The sequence below is a fragment of the Rhamphochromis sp. 'chilingali' genome, assembly GCF_963969265.1.
Source record: "Rhamphochromis sp. 'chilingali' genome assembly, chromosome: 2".
NCBI classification, from domain to species: Eukaryota; Metazoa; Chordata; class Actinopteri; order Cichliformes; family Cichlidae; genus Rhamphochromis; species Rhamphochromis sp. 'chilingali'.
This window is the reverse complement of record NC_137930.1, coordinates 55,792,193-55,809,395: the sequence shown is the minus strand read 5'-3', so window position 1 is coordinate 55,809,395 and position 17,203 is coordinate 55,792,193. Positions and strand designations below refer to the sequence as shown.

At 39.5% G+C, this 17,203-nt stretch overlaps 2 protein-coding genes across 3 annotated transcripts in view; both read left to right on the top strand.

Annotated features, from left to right (window-relative positions):
• Positions 1 to 1,015: 1,015 nt before the first annotated feature.
• On the top strand, positions 1,016 to 5,032 carry LOC308387878 (transmembrane protein 80-like). The gene is made up of 6 exons (XM_080868221.1): positions 1,016 to 1,039; positions 1,200 to 1,216; positions 1,302 to 1,395; positions 1,464 to 1,556; positions 3,732 to 3,933; positions 4,639 to 5,032. The coding sequence occupies exons 1-6, from the start codon at positions 1,021 to 1,023 to the stop codon at positions 4,649 to 4,651; spliced, it is 438 nt and encodes a 145-aa protein (XP_080724347.1). The 5' UTR covers positions 1,016 to 1,020; the 3' UTR covers positions 4,652 to 5,032.
• Positions 5,033 to 5,950: 918 nt separating this feature from the next.
• The window catches only part of eps8l2 (EPS8 signaling adaptor L2), a 28,536-nt gene continuing 17,283 nt past the window's right edge, over positions 5,951 to 17,203 (top strand). Inside the window, exons 1-4 of one of the 2 annotated variants that reach the window (XM_080868174.1) lie at positions 5,951 to 6,376; positions 11,283 to 11,333; positions 11,778 to 11,824; positions 15,890 to 15,954. In XM_080868174.1, the coding sequence (XP_080724300.1) occupies positions 11,299 to 11,333; positions 11,778 to 11,824; positions 15,890 to 15,954 (147 nt within the window). In that variant the 5' untranslated portion in view covers positions 5,951 to 6,376; positions 11,283 to 11,298. Of the gene's footprint in view, positions 6,377 to 11,282; positions 11,334 to 11,388; positions 11,825 to 15,889; positions 15,955 to 17,203 lie in introns of those variants that run through there. The other variant, XM_080868173.1, reaches the window with a different exon arrangement.

The following is a 17,203-nucleotide window of genomic DNA, read 5'->3' as shown; positions in this document are numbered from 1 at the left end:
AAAATAATAAATACTGAAGTTATCAGTTAAAAACAAATGACAAATTATATCCTGATACTCCAAAATTTAAAAACTTTGTTGGCAGACTGTTCTGTGACCTGCGTTCCAACTCTCACCTGGTTTACTGATGGACTGTTTAGCCACTTGGAACAAATGAACAAAACAGAATCAATTTGTACTTTTTATAGCCTAATAATCAAGTGAGCAATCAGTGACCTAATTAAAATCCAGCATCTATGGACTCCATTTAGCTCTGCTTTTGCTCCTGTAGGAAATATCTGGCTTTTCAGTGTGGTCAGTGTGGCAAGGCTTCAGTTGAATGAGCCTTGGATTGGGATCTGGAGTGTTTGGAGGCCAAGTCAAATCCACACATTCATTAAACACGTATGTGTTTTATTTAAGGTATAGATGAATGTATGGTTCTGTTGTTTTTCTTACAAAATGTGTAGGTGTTAGTCCCCGTAGGGAAATTACTCCTCTGCATTTAACCCATTCACCCAGTGAAGCAGTGGGTGAACAGTACCTTGCTCAGGGGTACCTCAAGTTAGCCGTTCAGTGAAGTTGAACCCCTGACCTTCCGATCATGGGGCAACAACTCTACCTACTCTGCTATCCCTTTCAGCATGTCTTTTTGATGAGTAGTTTATTATATCTAAACCATACAAAAACATGTTTTTCTATCTAAGATCGCTAAATCTATCGTTAAATGCAGTAGATGTTAGTGTTTCAGCAATTAATCAGTAAAAAAGCAAAATTACCAGGGCCAATAAAACAAAAAGCAATACAGTTTATACCAGTGGTATCAAACATAGGCTTTAATCTGAAAGCCAACACCTGTGATCTAAAAGGGTCCAGTCCAGCGATAAAGATGACTTTGCTTTACTTACTTTATTTATTTTCCATTTTATATGTTAGCTATAAAGGGGTTTTTTTCTGGCCAGGCCCAAAGTGTAGTTTTATCTTCCCACCAGCAGGCGGCGACGTTAACGTTTGTAGTTTAAAGAGAGTAAAAAAATCAAAATGGCGCTGCCCAGACCAGGTAGGTGGACGCGTTGCTATGGTTGCTAAACACAAACCTTAGCAGTAAACGTATCACAACGTTTAAATTGTATTAATTTAACGCACAAAAACTTCACAGCGGTGTTCTTCCTGTTTTGGTCCACTGTGCCGAGTCTAATTCGGTGTGTCTGTGTCTGCAGGGAGGCCGGCGGGTGTCGTATCCTTCTCTTTTTATTATTAAAACGTGCACGCCACAGTCAGAAAAGTATCTGATAACGAGTGATGCTTAACTTTGCACCCAGCTGTCGTCTGTGACTCTGCAGCTGCTGCTCCATGTGACAGCCGCCTATTTTGTCTTCTACTTCCTCTTCACTCTCGGGTTAATCATCAAAAAGAGTGAGTGATGTCTCTCACGCGACTTTTCCAAAGACTCCGATGTACCTAACCGTGTCTGCTGCTCTCAGGCTTGGTGCTGTCTTATCCTTCCGATGCTCTGGTGTGTGACATCTTTCTGCTCTTCCTGCTGGCTGCTCTGGAGTTTCTCCATTTCTACATTGGTAAGAAAGCGATCAAAAAGCCAGTTGCACCATTTCAAGCATGCTGTTATCATGCCCTACTTATTATACGTTTAATACAGCTTCTTGAAGCTGGCAAGGTTGATAGAAAACATGCTGGACCCTGCACAAATTCACATTTACTTTAATACTCCTTACCCGTAACTATCTTACCCATCCAATTTGTAGGTCTAAACTGTGAAGTGTGATACATATACTTAATACATGTAAATATTTGTGTTCCAAGTTTCTATTTACATTTTAGCACAACATGTAAACAAGAAGGAAAAAAAACATGTGCGACCGCTTACACGCACTCATGATAAACCAGATTAACCAGATTTGGTTTATTATCACAAGATCCTGGATTCAAAGAATTTCAAATCTGATTTTATAAAAGGCTAAATAAGGTAACTTTTTATTACAAAGGTCTTAGTTAACAGGAAATTGCAAAAAAATCCGTTTAAAATTATGTCAGATTTTTATTTATGGCTTATTAATTAGGTCTTTGCAACATCTCTTCACTGCAAAGATTGTTTATTGGCTGCTGGTGTGCTGTAGGTCAGGAGGTAAAGGTACATATATGTCATTAGATAGAAAGCGCTTCAGCATATGAATGGGTAAATAAAGTGCTTTGAGGGTTCTTTGAGAGTAGAAAGGCACTATTTATAAACCAGTCCATTTACCATATGCAGCAATAGCACCAGTTGTACCTTACAGAGAGTGGTCCAAAACAGAGAAAGTATTGAGTGAGCAGCAGTTCTCTGGGAGAAAATGTCTTGTTGATCCCAGAGGTCAGAGGACTGCTTGGATTTCACCACTCGTTACAGCCAAGGCATGCAGAAGAGCATCTCACAACACATTGAACCTAAAAACAGAGGGGCTACAGCAGCAGAGGACAGCATCAGGTGCCGCTCCTGTCAAGTGAGAACAGGAAACTGAGGCTACAACACTGGCTCACTAAAACTGGACAACAGAAAATTGAAAAAATGTTGCCAGGTGTGGTTCTTGAATTCAGCTGCGACATTCAGATAGTATGATCAGAATTTGGTGTAAACAACATGAAAACATGCATCCATGTATCCATCCATGTATCAGTGGGGTTCAGGCTGCTGGTTGTTGTATATACAGAATGTCCTCTGGACTCCACTTCAAGGTCTTTAGTATCAACTGAATATCATTTAAACACCGCATCTGATCCTTTATGACTACACTGTGCCCATCTTCTAATGGCTGCTTCCAGCAATGACAACAAACAATGCCATAAATGTCAAGTTGGGATATTTGGTGTACCTAATAAAGTGCAGTCCACAATAAAGTCCACATGCAGTGCTTTTGACTCTCCAGTAGTCCCCTTACACTCAGTTTGTTTCCTTCATAATCCTCTTATCATCGCTTGGATTTTTTTATCTTAAGCTGAAAAGTGCTGACATCAGCCAATGTGATGCAGTTTAAACATTAACAATTACAAATATCTGCCTGGTAACAGATCCTGAATCACTTAAGTGAGTAAAGAGGAGAGGATATATCATTTTATTATATTTTTAACCAGGTAATAAAAGTAAAACAAAAAAAGTAATAATCATTAATTTGTTGTTTTATGGTTGCTTATCCAGCTAAGGTTAGAGGAGAGTCCTTCATATTATTAATCCTCACTTACTAGTTAGCAAGGAGGACACAAATTGTACCTTAAGAGGGTTTTGAAAGTTTTTGCAAACACTGAAATATGTGAAAAATGAGGGCTTGGGTTGTGAAAATACATATTGACAGAATGACTATTGATATGCTTTGAGAAATGTTAGTAAATTGAATGTGATGATACTGATATCTAAAAACAAAATAATAGCGTTTTCATATCATGTGATAATATTGTAAACATTGTTCTCACTAAATACATGCACTTATAATTCAAACATACTCAATCCATGAAGCCAATTTCTTAACCAGTTATGCAAAGAGGAAGAGGCTAGCACAGAGAGCTGACTGGTGTTTTTGAACCCATAACCTTTTTTCTGTGAAGCAACAGTGCTATGTTGAATTCTATTCTATTCTATTCTAACCACTGTGGCACTGTGCGGCCTGAGCGTAGTCAAGGACGAATGTGACTGCTTCAAATGGACACATTCATCAGTAAACTCAAAGACAGTCTATACACATTGCTTTTCTCTGAGTCTACAGGTGTGAAGGGCAACCTGACAGAGAGCGAGACCTATGTTTTTGGCAACCTCCTTTTGACGGGGGCAACCATCCTGCTGACGGTCTACTTCCTAGTGTGGCAGAGCTACGTGATGAGGGCGGATGTAATCATCAGCAGCGTCTCACTCAGTCTCTATGGTTTAGACGGAGTCTTGGCTTTCAGCACTTTAACCAGATTTGCCAGGTTTGTTTCACTTTCATGATTTCACTTCTCAAAACTAAACCAAAGCTTTTATATTCAAGCTCAACGGCTTCATTCATGACAGGCAAAGAGGCTTTTATTGTATTACCCCGACTATGCCTCCACCTTTTTTTATCAAGTCAGCATAATTGACAGATAGGTTGGTAAATTACAATATCTGGTGTCAAGCACAGATAAAACACTTCATTATTCCCACAGGAGGCTGGCCTACATTTTAGGCTCCATTTATTTTGATTGAGTTGATTTGTCGACATCATTAGCATCTCATACGTATGTTTTGAAAGCCCCCACATTGGCGCGCTTTCTTTGTGTTCATGCTATTGTTTATGAAACAAATAAGCCCCGGTTCCCTTTAGGACATGTCTGAATTATTGATAATGGCAGCATTCTTTCATGTGATACTGTATACCTTGTGCAATGTCATCACATCCTCAAATTTTCCTCCCAGGACAGATGCAACGACGATAATTCCCTCTCTTATTCTGATTGGAATCTCTATTGTGTGCATGAGGAGCAGATCAGTGAATAAATCTGTATGAGAGGGGTTTAGTTTGTGTGAAAAACCATGTAAACTAACAATCCTCCTGTTGGGCAGCTCGTTTCATGAGTGGGTTGTGCGTATAATGAATGTGCAATGATACAGCTTATTTTTATATGGTTTTTTTTGTTTTTGTTTTTGTTTTTCAGGGTCCACTCATGAAGAAGCCCATGAAGAAGTCATGTTGTTGTTGTTGTTTTTTTACATCTTATTTCACAGTGTGTCTACTGTGATTTCTTTTTGCAAGAAGAAAACCACAAATTAACAGCATCACTTGGATTGTGTTGTAAATACTTATTTGGACTGTTGTGCCTATTATAAAAGTAATATAAGTTAAAATGCAGGGATAGAAAAATATGAGTTAATCTGTGCTGAGAGGTTCTCAGGGATTTTTTTTCATATTAAATGTTTTTTTTATGTGTGTTCCTGTTTTGTACAGTAGAGGGCAGACTTGCGTTGATAAAGGTTTGAGTCTTCCCAGATGATTTTCCTTGGAAAATATTTTTGAAATAAATAATATAGGGGTTTTTTGTGGGATGTTTTAATAAGTCAACTGGAGCGTGGTCACACATATGTACAAATCACATTTCTAAGTGCCAACAGAGCCTGAAGTGACCTGAAAATATCACATATCAAATATGAATTCTGCATGCCAGCTTCTTAGACTTCAGCTGAGCATATCAGATGTCAGATCAGGCACTCAGAGCAGTTTGTCAGTGTTGTTCTTTGAGGCATTTCCGACTCTCCTTTCTTCAAACAGATGAAGTTAATGATCAAACACAGGGACAATGTTTCCAGAGTAACCACTTTCAAAACAATCCACATTTCAGAGTGCCCGTCCTTGAGCAACAAGCACGCACAAACACTGGCTGGATGTCAGCAGCAACGTTTATACAAAGACTTTTGTGCTGTGAATTCTAAGGTGATTCAGGGGGGTCAACAAAAAATAAGGCCTCTCTGAGAACTGCATTATCTTAGTGGTTTTCTTTGCAAGGACAGCACAATATACAAAGAGTGGTCATTCTTACCAGCTGGTGACACTGAAACCTGGGCAGTGTTCCACGCTGTTGCTCCTCTTTCAGTCCCCCCACCGAATTCGACTAGTTTACACCAGTCACTGTGCTGCTGCACAACGACAAACCTGCAGAATTTAAAAGCTTCCACCTGAGAAGAGCTTTATTGGAAAATGCGTTTCAATCAATGCATGTAAAGTTGACGGTTTATTTTGCCCTGTCATTGGTTGAATGTCACCCACGACATCTCATGTGAGATCCCACGTGTCGTTTATATTTTGAAACAATGCTTCCAGCCGTTGCGCAAGGTTTCCCCACGGTAAACCGGAATAAGTAACATTTTTTAAAGAACTGTTTGCACAATTACTCCTTTAACCACTTAAATCCCTTAAAATCAAACTGCGGGAGAATAAGGAAGGACTACCCCCTCCTCCCGTTTGGCGCCGAACGATTACATGATTTGCATTAACTTATATTGTAAAGAATAGTGACTGGCGACATTTTTTTTAGCGAATGACTGGAGTTACACCACCAGCATATTTCAAAACTGTCACCATCCTGACAGATTCTGAGAAAAACACAAGGACCGACCCACCTTCCAAACAAGGTGTCCAAGGAGCTCCGCCCCTCTAAAGTTACCTGCAGAGTCACCTTCTCAACGGCGCAGTTTCTGAGAACCGACTGGAAGCTTCTTGTGCTACAGGTGTGCAGTTTTGGAGTCCAGCGGGTTTACTGAGATTAGAGATAGTGCGAGATTTGCAGCGGAGGGTTTTCTTTTAGTCTTCTAGCTGCAGGTTGGGATGGCTGGCTGATGTTTAAGGCGCTGTTTCATCCACGTTTGTCACCTTTCGCATCCAATCCGGAAATTTTCACAGTAAGTTTCAATGATGGGTAACAGATATGCTAGTCAACTGTTTGTGTCTAAAGCCATTACATTAAATTTACATTAAAACGAATAAATAAATAAGTATTTGCTTCATAAATCGCAAATTGACTACACTGGAGCTTTTCAGTCGTGTCATACGATCTTGTGCGCCAGTAAAAGTTTAACTTTGCCCTTTAAGTTTGTCTTGTCTAAGTTTATATAATAACGCTGCGTGATTAGTTAAACGTATTCATTTATAAACTCCGTGTAACCTTGTGTACACCGATGTGAACCGAATGGATGGGAACCACCAGGCTTCATGGAAGCAGTCAGTTACTGGCATGGAAGAAAGCAGATGGCAGTATAATAAACAAGTAATTGGTTCCTGTGTGGTCAAAAGTCATGTTTGCTGTTGTTTTAGACGTGGTGTGTTGAGGTTTTAAAATATATATATAATAAAAAGTTTCAATTTTTTTGCAGAGAAAACAAATGGTGGTGGTCTGGTAGCATAGACTACATGTTAATGAATGAGCTTATAATATACACGATTTATTTTTTAATATTATATAGTGTAGTCTATAATCTCACATAAAGCCACTGTATCCAGCTGAGATCTATATCACCTGACTAATACAGAACATTCATTATTTAGATATAAAAACTAGATATTAACCTGCAAGTGTGCAAATACTTTATAAGTTAAAAAACATTAAAATTCAGGAATAAGCTTCAGATAGTAGTAGTCAATGTTTTGTTTTGTTTTTTTGAAACACACACACACACACACACACACACACACACACACACACACACACACACACACACACACACATACACACACACACACACACACACACACACACTACCTCTAAGCATTTTTAATTAAAATGTGTTATTAGACAAAGACTCGTAGCTAATTTGTTATCACATTTTGTTAAGTTTGTTACTGATGAAGTATAACTGACACTCTTGCAGTGCATCAGGTACTGCATGTGCATTATCAAAAGTAATTTGATTACATGTAGATTTTCCTATGTAATTTCACACAGTACATTGTAAAGTGTTACATTTAATGGAGTCTGGTCAAATGAAATTTGCTCAATTAGCACACATCCAGTTTATACCAAGCACATTTTCCTCAATGAAGAATTATTTGAATTAACAACACTTTGATTTGATATATTTTAGATGCATTTTGCACAAAGCTATCACTTCATGTTTTTGAGCGTGCATGTATTTGCTTTGCTTGCAACAGAGCAGAAAAGTACACGTCGCTGCCCTAGTTTACATCTGATTTCACCAACCGTTTTAATTGCAGCATTTAACTCGATTGTCAAAGGATCATGGTTTAATTCCAGATTAATGGGTGTAGGAGTAACCTCCTAATATGCTGCACATTAATCACCAAAAGAGAAGTAATAGCTACTAATATGAGAGTCACAGTCTTTATAAAAGTTACTTCCAGCTATCATAACAGTGTGAGCGAGTTACAAAAAAGCAAGGAACTGTTATCACTAATGAGATTGTTTTTCAAGACCATGGGTCAATGTAATGGCACTTATAAGAGATCATTGATGCAGCACTTACTATATAAGGTTTTCTAACTTTGTAGCGTTGATGTTTTTAAAATAAGCACATCTGTTGTAGTCGGACTCATTTGACATCAGTCTTCAAAACAAGTGTTCCTTATACAAGAGGCAGCTAATGAGCATGTGCTGATTATGTCACAGTAATGAGGCTGTGACTCATTTGTGCAGCTTCAGGTGTGTTGTGGGGCGTTTGCAGTGTTGCTTGGAGCTGGAATGCTTTTTATATGTTGTTTGTTTTAGAGCTGTCGTTTAAAGTAACTTAAGGAGCTGCAGTCTCCTGGGGTGTGAGAACCCCGAGAGATTTCATGCGTGTGGATATGCCAGGCTTAGAACAGAGAGTGAAGGCCAGCAGACCTTTACTTTGTCTTTTTAAATTTCTGCCTACTGCAACTGAAATAGCCTCTTGTAGAACGTTTCTGTATTTTATTGTAGCTATTGCCTTTTCTGCAAATCCTGCACTAAAGAAACCTTTGTTTATTTAGTCCAAACCGTATGTGGCGTACTATGAGCAAAGAAATATTGAGGTTTTCATAATTATGCACGTTCCTGGAGAAAATCCACTTTGAAATATGCACGCACATAGATTTGAATTAACCTTCAGTGTTAAACCTTTATGTGAGTTTGTGGGTTTGTATTTGTTAGCATGCTGACAGACAGTTTTCAATCCAAAAACAATTATACCACAAATCTAAAATATGAGACTGTACTATAAGGCAGAGCTTTGCTGAGTCGGGACTCACACTCAGATAACTTTTTGTCAAAGAAAGCAATTCGATATCGGACCTAATTCTCTCAAATATGAAATTTAACCAGCCTGATATTGTTGTTCTTTTTTTTTCTTCTTAAATTAGTAGATTTAAAAGAAAAAACACGAGCATCCTCTGCTTCTTATTAACCCGGCCAAGGGGGTTATGTTTGTGGTTGTATTTGCATGCGTGCGTGCCATTTTGTCTGTAAACATAATAGCCTGAAATGTTTTGAATGAATTTTAATAAAACTTTGTAGAGGTGTAGAGTGGGCTCATGTTAGCAATCCATTATGTTTTGGCTGAGATCCACCAAGGTCTTTGAGGTCAACATAATGATTTGTTGGTTGAAAATTGGCAAAAAGCCTTAGAAACATTTATTCTTATTGTGTTGTCAAAGTAGGGTATGAAGATTTAAAATATAACTTCACATTTAACCTCTGACCTCTGAAGGTCAACAATGATATAAGGAGCTTCTAAGTATCACCTTACACGTCATGTAAAACTACTTGAAATTCTACTGCTTTTGTTTGTATTGTCAACATTTGTTTTATTTTGGCTTTGCTATGTACATTACAGTAACAGGTTATGACTGATTCAATACATAGCAGCTTGAATACATGTACAATGTTCCTGAATTATTAGATTTTTTTTTATTCAATTTTCTTAACTTGCTATTTATTACTAAATTGACTAAGAAATGTACTTAGCCGCAAAAATAATAAGCGTGTTAAAATAAGTTCCAGTGAGGCAAAAAACAAAATTCTGCACTTGGCACTTGTTTTTATTGATGTATATAGAAATGTATGTTTAAAAGAACCAAATTAATAATCAAATGTAAAATGCATTACTATTTCCTTAAAGTTAAATACTGCTCAGTGAGTGATCTGCCTGGGTGGAGGTTTTTGCTCTCAGAGGGCTCCTTGTTTAGTACGTAATTGTTGCTGTCATTCAGTGTAATTTCCTCTGAGTAAAGGGTTGTCATTATTCAGCAATACACACAATAAATGTCAGTAAGCGGAGGTGAGCAGGTGGCCTCTTGCCATCAAGTTCACAGCACTTGACACCCTACCTGTACTGCTTTGGCTTCACCTCCATCCTGAAACCTGGCAACAGGCCAGAACCGTGAACAATAGCACTGACGGAGGATGGCCAGAGTGATAAGGGCGGAAAGAGGAAGTCTATCTTTTGGGCAGGCTTACTAAAGTAAATATAGCCTTTTCTTTTCTTTTTTTCCCTTTGCTCATGTGACTCTTTGTTGTGGTAATCTTCAGCGAGGAGGTGGCCCCATCGTGGACATAACCATATTTTAACTTATAATAAGTATGACTGTGGTTGGCTAAACTGCTTTTATGAATTGCCCCCTCTTTGTTTCAAAAGATCTGAAGAGATTATCCGTAAATAAGATTAAGTTTATGATCGGCCAACGAGATAAGCTTTTCAGACCGCACCCGTACACATGTAACTGCTATAGGTTGTAGATAAGTAGCGTAGAGTAGTGCTTGTTAGGACGACATAACAGTTTTGACTTCAGGAAGGAGGTAAGGCATGACACGAGGAAATGTCAGAACAGTTTGTTTAAAAAAGAAAGATACTGGAATGTTTATACCTGTTGTGGGAAGCACGCCCAATGCCTCCGAGTATCTCAGTGTCAGTTTCCCACAGTTTGTGTCGTTGTAGAAAAGTTGAAATTCCTTCTAAACGCTCATCCCTGTTTGAGGATACAAACTGAACTGGCTGCTTAAAGTGATATTTGGAGTCTAAAAGTCACTCCAGCTGAGAATTCAGTGTTGCGTTCAACTCACGGTTATTAGTGGTTCATGCATTGATAAAAAAAATTACTGTAATGGCATTTAGGTTTAATCTATTTATGGTCTGCAATGTAGCTGAAATCCTTATAAGTCCTTGCAAAATCTCTAGTGTGATAACGTGTTCATGCCAGTGACTATAAAAAAAGTCACCTGTACAGTCACTGGTTCAATCACAGTGTTTGTTGTGGCTCACATTATATAACCTTGTTGTGAATGGCTTGATAGACAGGTTAAAGTCTCCAGGCTGAAAGGTGTGTGACAGTTGTTTTCGCTCGTTTTCTGCTCCCACTGATCTCTCAGATTTAGATGCAGTGCTCTGTTACACGCTGCGTCCTTCGGGACTCTGACAATTATCAATGTGGATGTAAAAACCAACCGAGTTAATTAATTGCAGCTATGCAGATATAGTCTTCAACATGTTGGATCTAATTACACAGAGTACGTCAGCCTGCTGCCTGCCATTGTCCCAGATCAGCCCCCAGACTCTTAGCAGTACAGGCCAAACACCTGGCTCTCTACAGTGAAAAAACAGAGTGTGCAGCAGAGTACGCTTTGCATACTGGATCTGCAACCTTGATAATGTAGTTATATAGATTTATGAGCCTTTACCCTTTGGATTATAAATGAGCTCAAAGTGGAGTGCGAGGAATCTCTGCTTGGAAAAATGTCTGAGCTGTTTTTAAGACATGACACATGCTTATTGTAGGGTAAAATATTTTCCCTTCTCCTCCTTCTCTTCTCTCACTCTGTCTGTCATTTTCTTCATTCAGGTAGATGCCTTAAATCATGAATCACCAGGGATCTCCGCTGAAGCAAGCCAAGTGAGTGTCACATTCCTGCTGCTTCCCCTCTGGATGTTTACCTTTCAGTGTGTTAGCTAATGCTGCTGGGTTACTCTCACACAGGCAAGAGAAAATCACTAACCCAGTGTGTGGAAGGTGGTGTGGGTCAGGGACTTTGGGTACAGAGCCGCTCTGTTGAAAATTGTTTGTTTTGCCTGGGTCTCTGGCTCCAGCCTTCCCCTGTGCCCTACACCCCCCCCCCCCCCCCCTCCCTCTTCCACTCTCCCTCTCTCCCTCTCCCTGATCCATATGCTCAGAATCTCAGGCTAATCTCATCCAGTGCTGGCCAGTCTCCTCTCTGTATATAGCTCGTATTTTTTTCTGTGCATGCAAAAGGGTTTGTGACACTTAACTATCGTGAGGTGCGGGTCAGAAGATGAAGGGCATGCTGCGTAACCCTGTACCCTCTTCTTGTCATTTCAGTGGAGTGGCCAGATCGGACAGCAAGCTCAGCGCCAAGGCCCTCTATGGTAAGTGGCTTCATGGAAGTAGGTTGAGGTGTTGCGCTGTTTGTTCCTGAAAGATCATTTTGTTGTTCGCTTGTTTCCAGAACTTTGTTGCGACATGCCCTTATTTCTGTGGCATGACTCACAGCAGGCTAGCTACAGTTTACAGCTTGTCATTGAAGAGTTTGGACACTCTTACGTGTCGGGGAATTAGATGTTTAGTATTGAGAATTTGCTTACTTTCTTGCAAGAATCTGTTACTGAAAATAGATCCCAAATGCTCTATACTTTTTTTTCACATTGCTTGGTTTACTTAAAAATGAAACTATAGATTTGTGACCAATTTTTAAGGATTTACAGCTTTAGCTGTATTTTCTTAATTAGATACCTTTCCAAACTGTTCCTAGTCAATCTGTGTGGATTAGCCCTGTTACTGACACAAATCACAACAATTTTCCATTTGCTTTGCAAATGACTGTGTCCGGAAACTCACTCTGTGGCATGTTGCCGCAGGTGTAGTCCTCACTGGACTGTATGTATGCCAGTGTGTGTGTATCTGCACTTAGTCACATTCTTTGAATTCAGGGATATGCTTGTTATTTTAGTGTCCCATTTGCATTGTTGGGCTGCATTACCAATCGGTAGTAAGTGCTATTAAACTCAGTAATCCAGTACTGGCATGAAGTGACTTTTTATTTTAGCTGTTGCATGCTTGTCTTAGGGTGTGTGTCACTGAAATTCGCTTACACTGCAGGGTGTGGCAGTTTTTAACGTGTGGTTGGAACAGGGTGAGGTGGCCATGTCTTGCAGGTGAATAAAGGGCACATTGAAAAGTGAAAAGGAAAAGGCGGACTCAGGCCTCCGGTCCTCCCCTCGTTGCCTCAGACATTAGCTCACTGGTTCCTGCCAACACCTCCTTCCACACTGTCAACATAAAGAACTATTTCACAACATAGTAGGCACAGATAGAAACCTACGCCGAGCTACAGCAGAACAACCCACTTTCCTGCATGGCCAAATTTAGAATCGCCTGAAATGGCAGATGACGCTATTGTAGGGATGCAAGATGTTCCCAAAACTTCTGACTGTGCACCTCGTTGTCTGTGTGACATATCGGAGCCGTAAATCATCCAAATATCCACAGGAAACTCCCACTCTAGCAATCTTTGTGAAGTATCCCACCGTACGTGTGATGAGCTTGTGTTGTTTGGCAGATGGTCACCACTACCGTCTCACTGCAGGGTGACAGCCACGTGCCCATCCTTTTTAACCCCAAGAGGCAACAGTGGAAAATACTGAACACCAACCATGACAGTGCTAGATATTTGGTAGGTCAGTGTAGGATGGTTGTTCACACTATGCTAAATAAACACACGTACATTAGTTAAATTATAACAATCTCCCATATGCAAACCACCCTACCATTCACACAGTGCAGTCCAGCAGAAAAACGAATGCAAATGATGCACAGGTCCTCCCACTTGATCTGTTATCAGCAGCAGCAGCAGCTTTGGGGTAAAGCAGAAAGACGCCACTTAGGACTCATCATCTGCGGACTTGAAAATCACCTGGCAGCTATAATAAGTTTCTCGGGAAGTTTTGGGTTGAGGATCACAGGTAAACTTTTTCTTGGGTGGGACTAAATCAACAGGTTCGAATTGATGTTTTCCTGCTCTGTTGCTTTTCTTGAATGTCTGTGTTGTTTTGTAATTCAGTTGAATCTCTGCGATTGATCCACTGCATTTAGTGTCTCTTCTTTTGGTTAGTGGTGTCAGGCTGTGAGAGGTGTTGATGTGGTCCTTGCTAGCAACATATGGTCAAGTCTTTGTTGACGCAGCCGGAAACTTCCGTATCTAAAGGGCGGTGGCACAGTTAGAAAGAAATCACAAAGTTTTGCCATCAAGGTGTTGGTGATTGACTAGATATATAATTGTGATGATGCAATTTTTCATTATTAGTCAAACTGATTCAAAATTCTTTGTCTGCTACTCAGATAATCACCAGTTTTGTTGGTTTTGGATTGAATCCCATTAAATATGTTTAATAGTTTCCCAGTATAGGATTGTCCGATTGACCTGGGTCATGTATTGGTTTGATAATCTGCCAGGGAGCCATGTTTGTCACTGGTCATTGACTCTTCAGACCTCTGAGGATTTGCCCATCTGCCTGCTAAGTGGCTGTTATTGTAAGCTGCCGTGGCACTGTGAATTGACTGGCATAAATGTCAGTCATTAATAAGACATGGGGGGAGCTCGTCTTTCAGATCGACACCCGACGCTTGTGTTTCACCTGTGAGGAGCCAAGCAGAGAGGAAATGGCTGGAAGAGGAAAGAGAAATGCTTGCATTGTTTGGGCAGCGGTTGCGCTGGCTCTAAAATTGTCCCCTTTAGAGGTCTTGTTTCATCACAGGCAAACATGTAGGACTCTAAGAAGCATGTTCATTACCACAATGAATTGGAATATCGAATATTAGAATGTCATTTAAAGCATTATTGCACATTTTGGTAAGTGCTAGGCAAACAGAGTGGCTTTGTGTTGCTGTAAAGCACATGAACAGAACTATGTCTGTACGAATAGAAAATCTGCGTGACATAAGCGTGTTGATTTTGTTGGGTAGGGGACTGGGGACACAGAGCGAGTTGATATCTAGCAATGGAGTTGATTGAGCCATGCTCTCATTTAACCGTAATTGTTACCTGCAGACTATTCAACTGGTAAATGGGTCAATGAGCACACTGGCACACTCATTTGTAATCAGCCTGTTCAAAAAGAAAGCCTTGAGCCAACAGCACACGCAGTGCATGCAGCACATGCATCACGCTAACACAATGGTGACATGAGTTTCAGTGTTTTTGTGCATCGGACATTTGATATGGATCACTGCATGTTGAACCTAGGCTTTGAAAAGGTTAAATGTTTTTTGGTTTTGTTTTGGTTTTTTTTAAGCTGCTGTGATTTATGTTTTTATCATTACATTTTTCTCAAAACGTGTAACGCACCCTAATCTGCAGCTCTCATCGTGTTTATTGAGCTTTACTGAGCTTATTGTCTCAAATAGTTTTTGCTTGGAACTTATTTTTATGTATGAAAAAATTTTTGTGACAAATGGGCCAGATGTGTAGATGAAACCTAGAGCTTCCTAATCTGTAATCTGTAATTCTACAGTGTCTGCACTGTAGAATTTGACTGTTTTGTGAATAAGGAAGCATTAATGGTGGGTTTAGATTTAGTTTCAAGTATTTGTAAAGGCTTATCAAGCGTGTCTTAAAACAAGCCTGAACGTGACCTTTTTCCTTACTGTATTGAATGCAGTTGTTCCTATTGCAGCAGTGTGCAAAAGTCTTAGGCTATTAAGTTATAATTTGCTGTTATTTCTTTAAGTTTAAGCCTTCAGGAATAGTTCTCCAGTTGTAGCGGTAATCGTTTCAGCCGTCTCACTACTACAGAACTTTAAGGTGTGGAAACTGTACTTCAGTCTGATTTTTACAGCTTTTAACCAGCTGAAAGGTAAAGATGAGGAAGTGTGACGCTGTCACTGATCTTTGACCCTCCAGTAAATCTGTGCCTCTGAACGGTGCGCTGGATCTGACGAAGATTTAATCCCAGCTCGGCCAAAATATTTTAATATGGAGCACAGTGAATTAATACTCAAGTATCCTCTGATTTCACACTTAATTATGAATTTCTCACATAGCTCTGATCTCGTGTTACTTGCCCTCAGGCAGCGAGCAGCTGCAGATCTATTCCTTTACCTTAAAATATAGTCGAAAATCATAAGGATGAAAACTTTATTTTAGAAAGCGTGCAATATATCTGAACAGTGTAGTTAACATTGGGATTAGCAGTTGACCTCATGGAAAAAGTAAAAGGAGCATACATTACGATTCTTTGTCACTTCCTTATTGCCCTCCTGCTGTTCTCAGCTTTAATGCGTCCTTTCAGCTGTTCACTCCGCTAAAAGGGTCGACCTGTGGAGTTGAGGTCAATGTTGTTTATATAGGTGTACATATATACAGCAGGATCGCAAGCAGCACCGAGGAGGTTTTTACTTTCTGAAATGTAAATTTATTTTTTTGTTCTTATCAACAGAGCAGAGGAAAAAATACTCCAACTCCAATTTTATCATGCAGGAGACGTCGCAGTATCACGTTGAGGTAAAATGATCATTATTTCATTGATTTTCATATCTCATTGTATTTCAAAATTAAAGCAAAGAAGCGTAGACTCACACAGTGTGTGTTCATTCATTTATTCAGTGTTACACTTATTTTAACACACTTTAACTTCTTATTTCGCTCATAAGGATTTTAGAGGTCATTAATGTAAAATGAATTTAAGTGTTTATGAAACCGCGGTATTCTTATGCACAGTGTTTTTTGTCATTGCTCTGCCTTTATAGCATTTTTTAAAACTTTTTTAGACTACGGTATAATGTAGTAGTATGTTACTGGAGATGTCTGTGTTTACATTCCATGCAACGAAGATGTAATAGTCAGTGTCCTGATCATTCAGGGCGTTACTGTGACATTTATCTGTAAAATTTTTTTACATTATCTCATATAATGCTGTTAACTTATGGGTTTAAAATGCTTGTCACGTAACCTCATTTGCAAAGCAAGATAACGACACTATGAAGGTTATGGCATATTGTTCTTTTGCCCAGAGATTAAAGCTGACACACAGGTTCATCTTCTGATTACATTTCACTTACTGGAACTTTGTTATAATAAAACAGTCGGGCCTTTGATTGCAGCAGTAATGAGCTAATGTTGGAACGACTGAGTCCGAGACGTGCTTTGGGTCAGGCATGTTTCTGAACTATGTCCTGTGTCCACATTAATAGGATATCTTCTAAATGCCTCCCTCATTATCACGCATGGGTGAGTAATGATACACAAGATAACAATCCTGGTGCCAGCAGCCACTTAGTGGCAGTAGTTCAGTTTTGATCAGATAAACAGAAACTCACCCAGCTACACAAAAGTCAGTTAAATGAAGCATTTATATAGCAAGAGAGTACAGTTAAAGGAATGAGGGAACATTTTTATTTGTTTTCTTGCTGAGAGTTAGATAAGTAGATTGATTGTGGCTCTGTGTTCTCTATGGAGTCACCGCAGGTTAGCTTAAAGACTGAAGACAGGGAGGTGGCTCCCCTGGTTAACTAATTAACAAGTTATGCTATACTTAATCATAAAAAAGTGTAAAAAAATAAACACTGTGGTGCCAGACTGTTTCTTGGCTGCCCCCCGCACTTCCAGGAGTTTTGTCATTGTGTGTCATTGTGTCATCGGTCAACAGTGAACAGCCTGCTACTCCCAGCCAAGAAACGCATACTTGGCACATGCTTCTTTTTTTGATGAGAGATTAAAAATAACATATAATGTGTTAATTAGGAAACTTTTG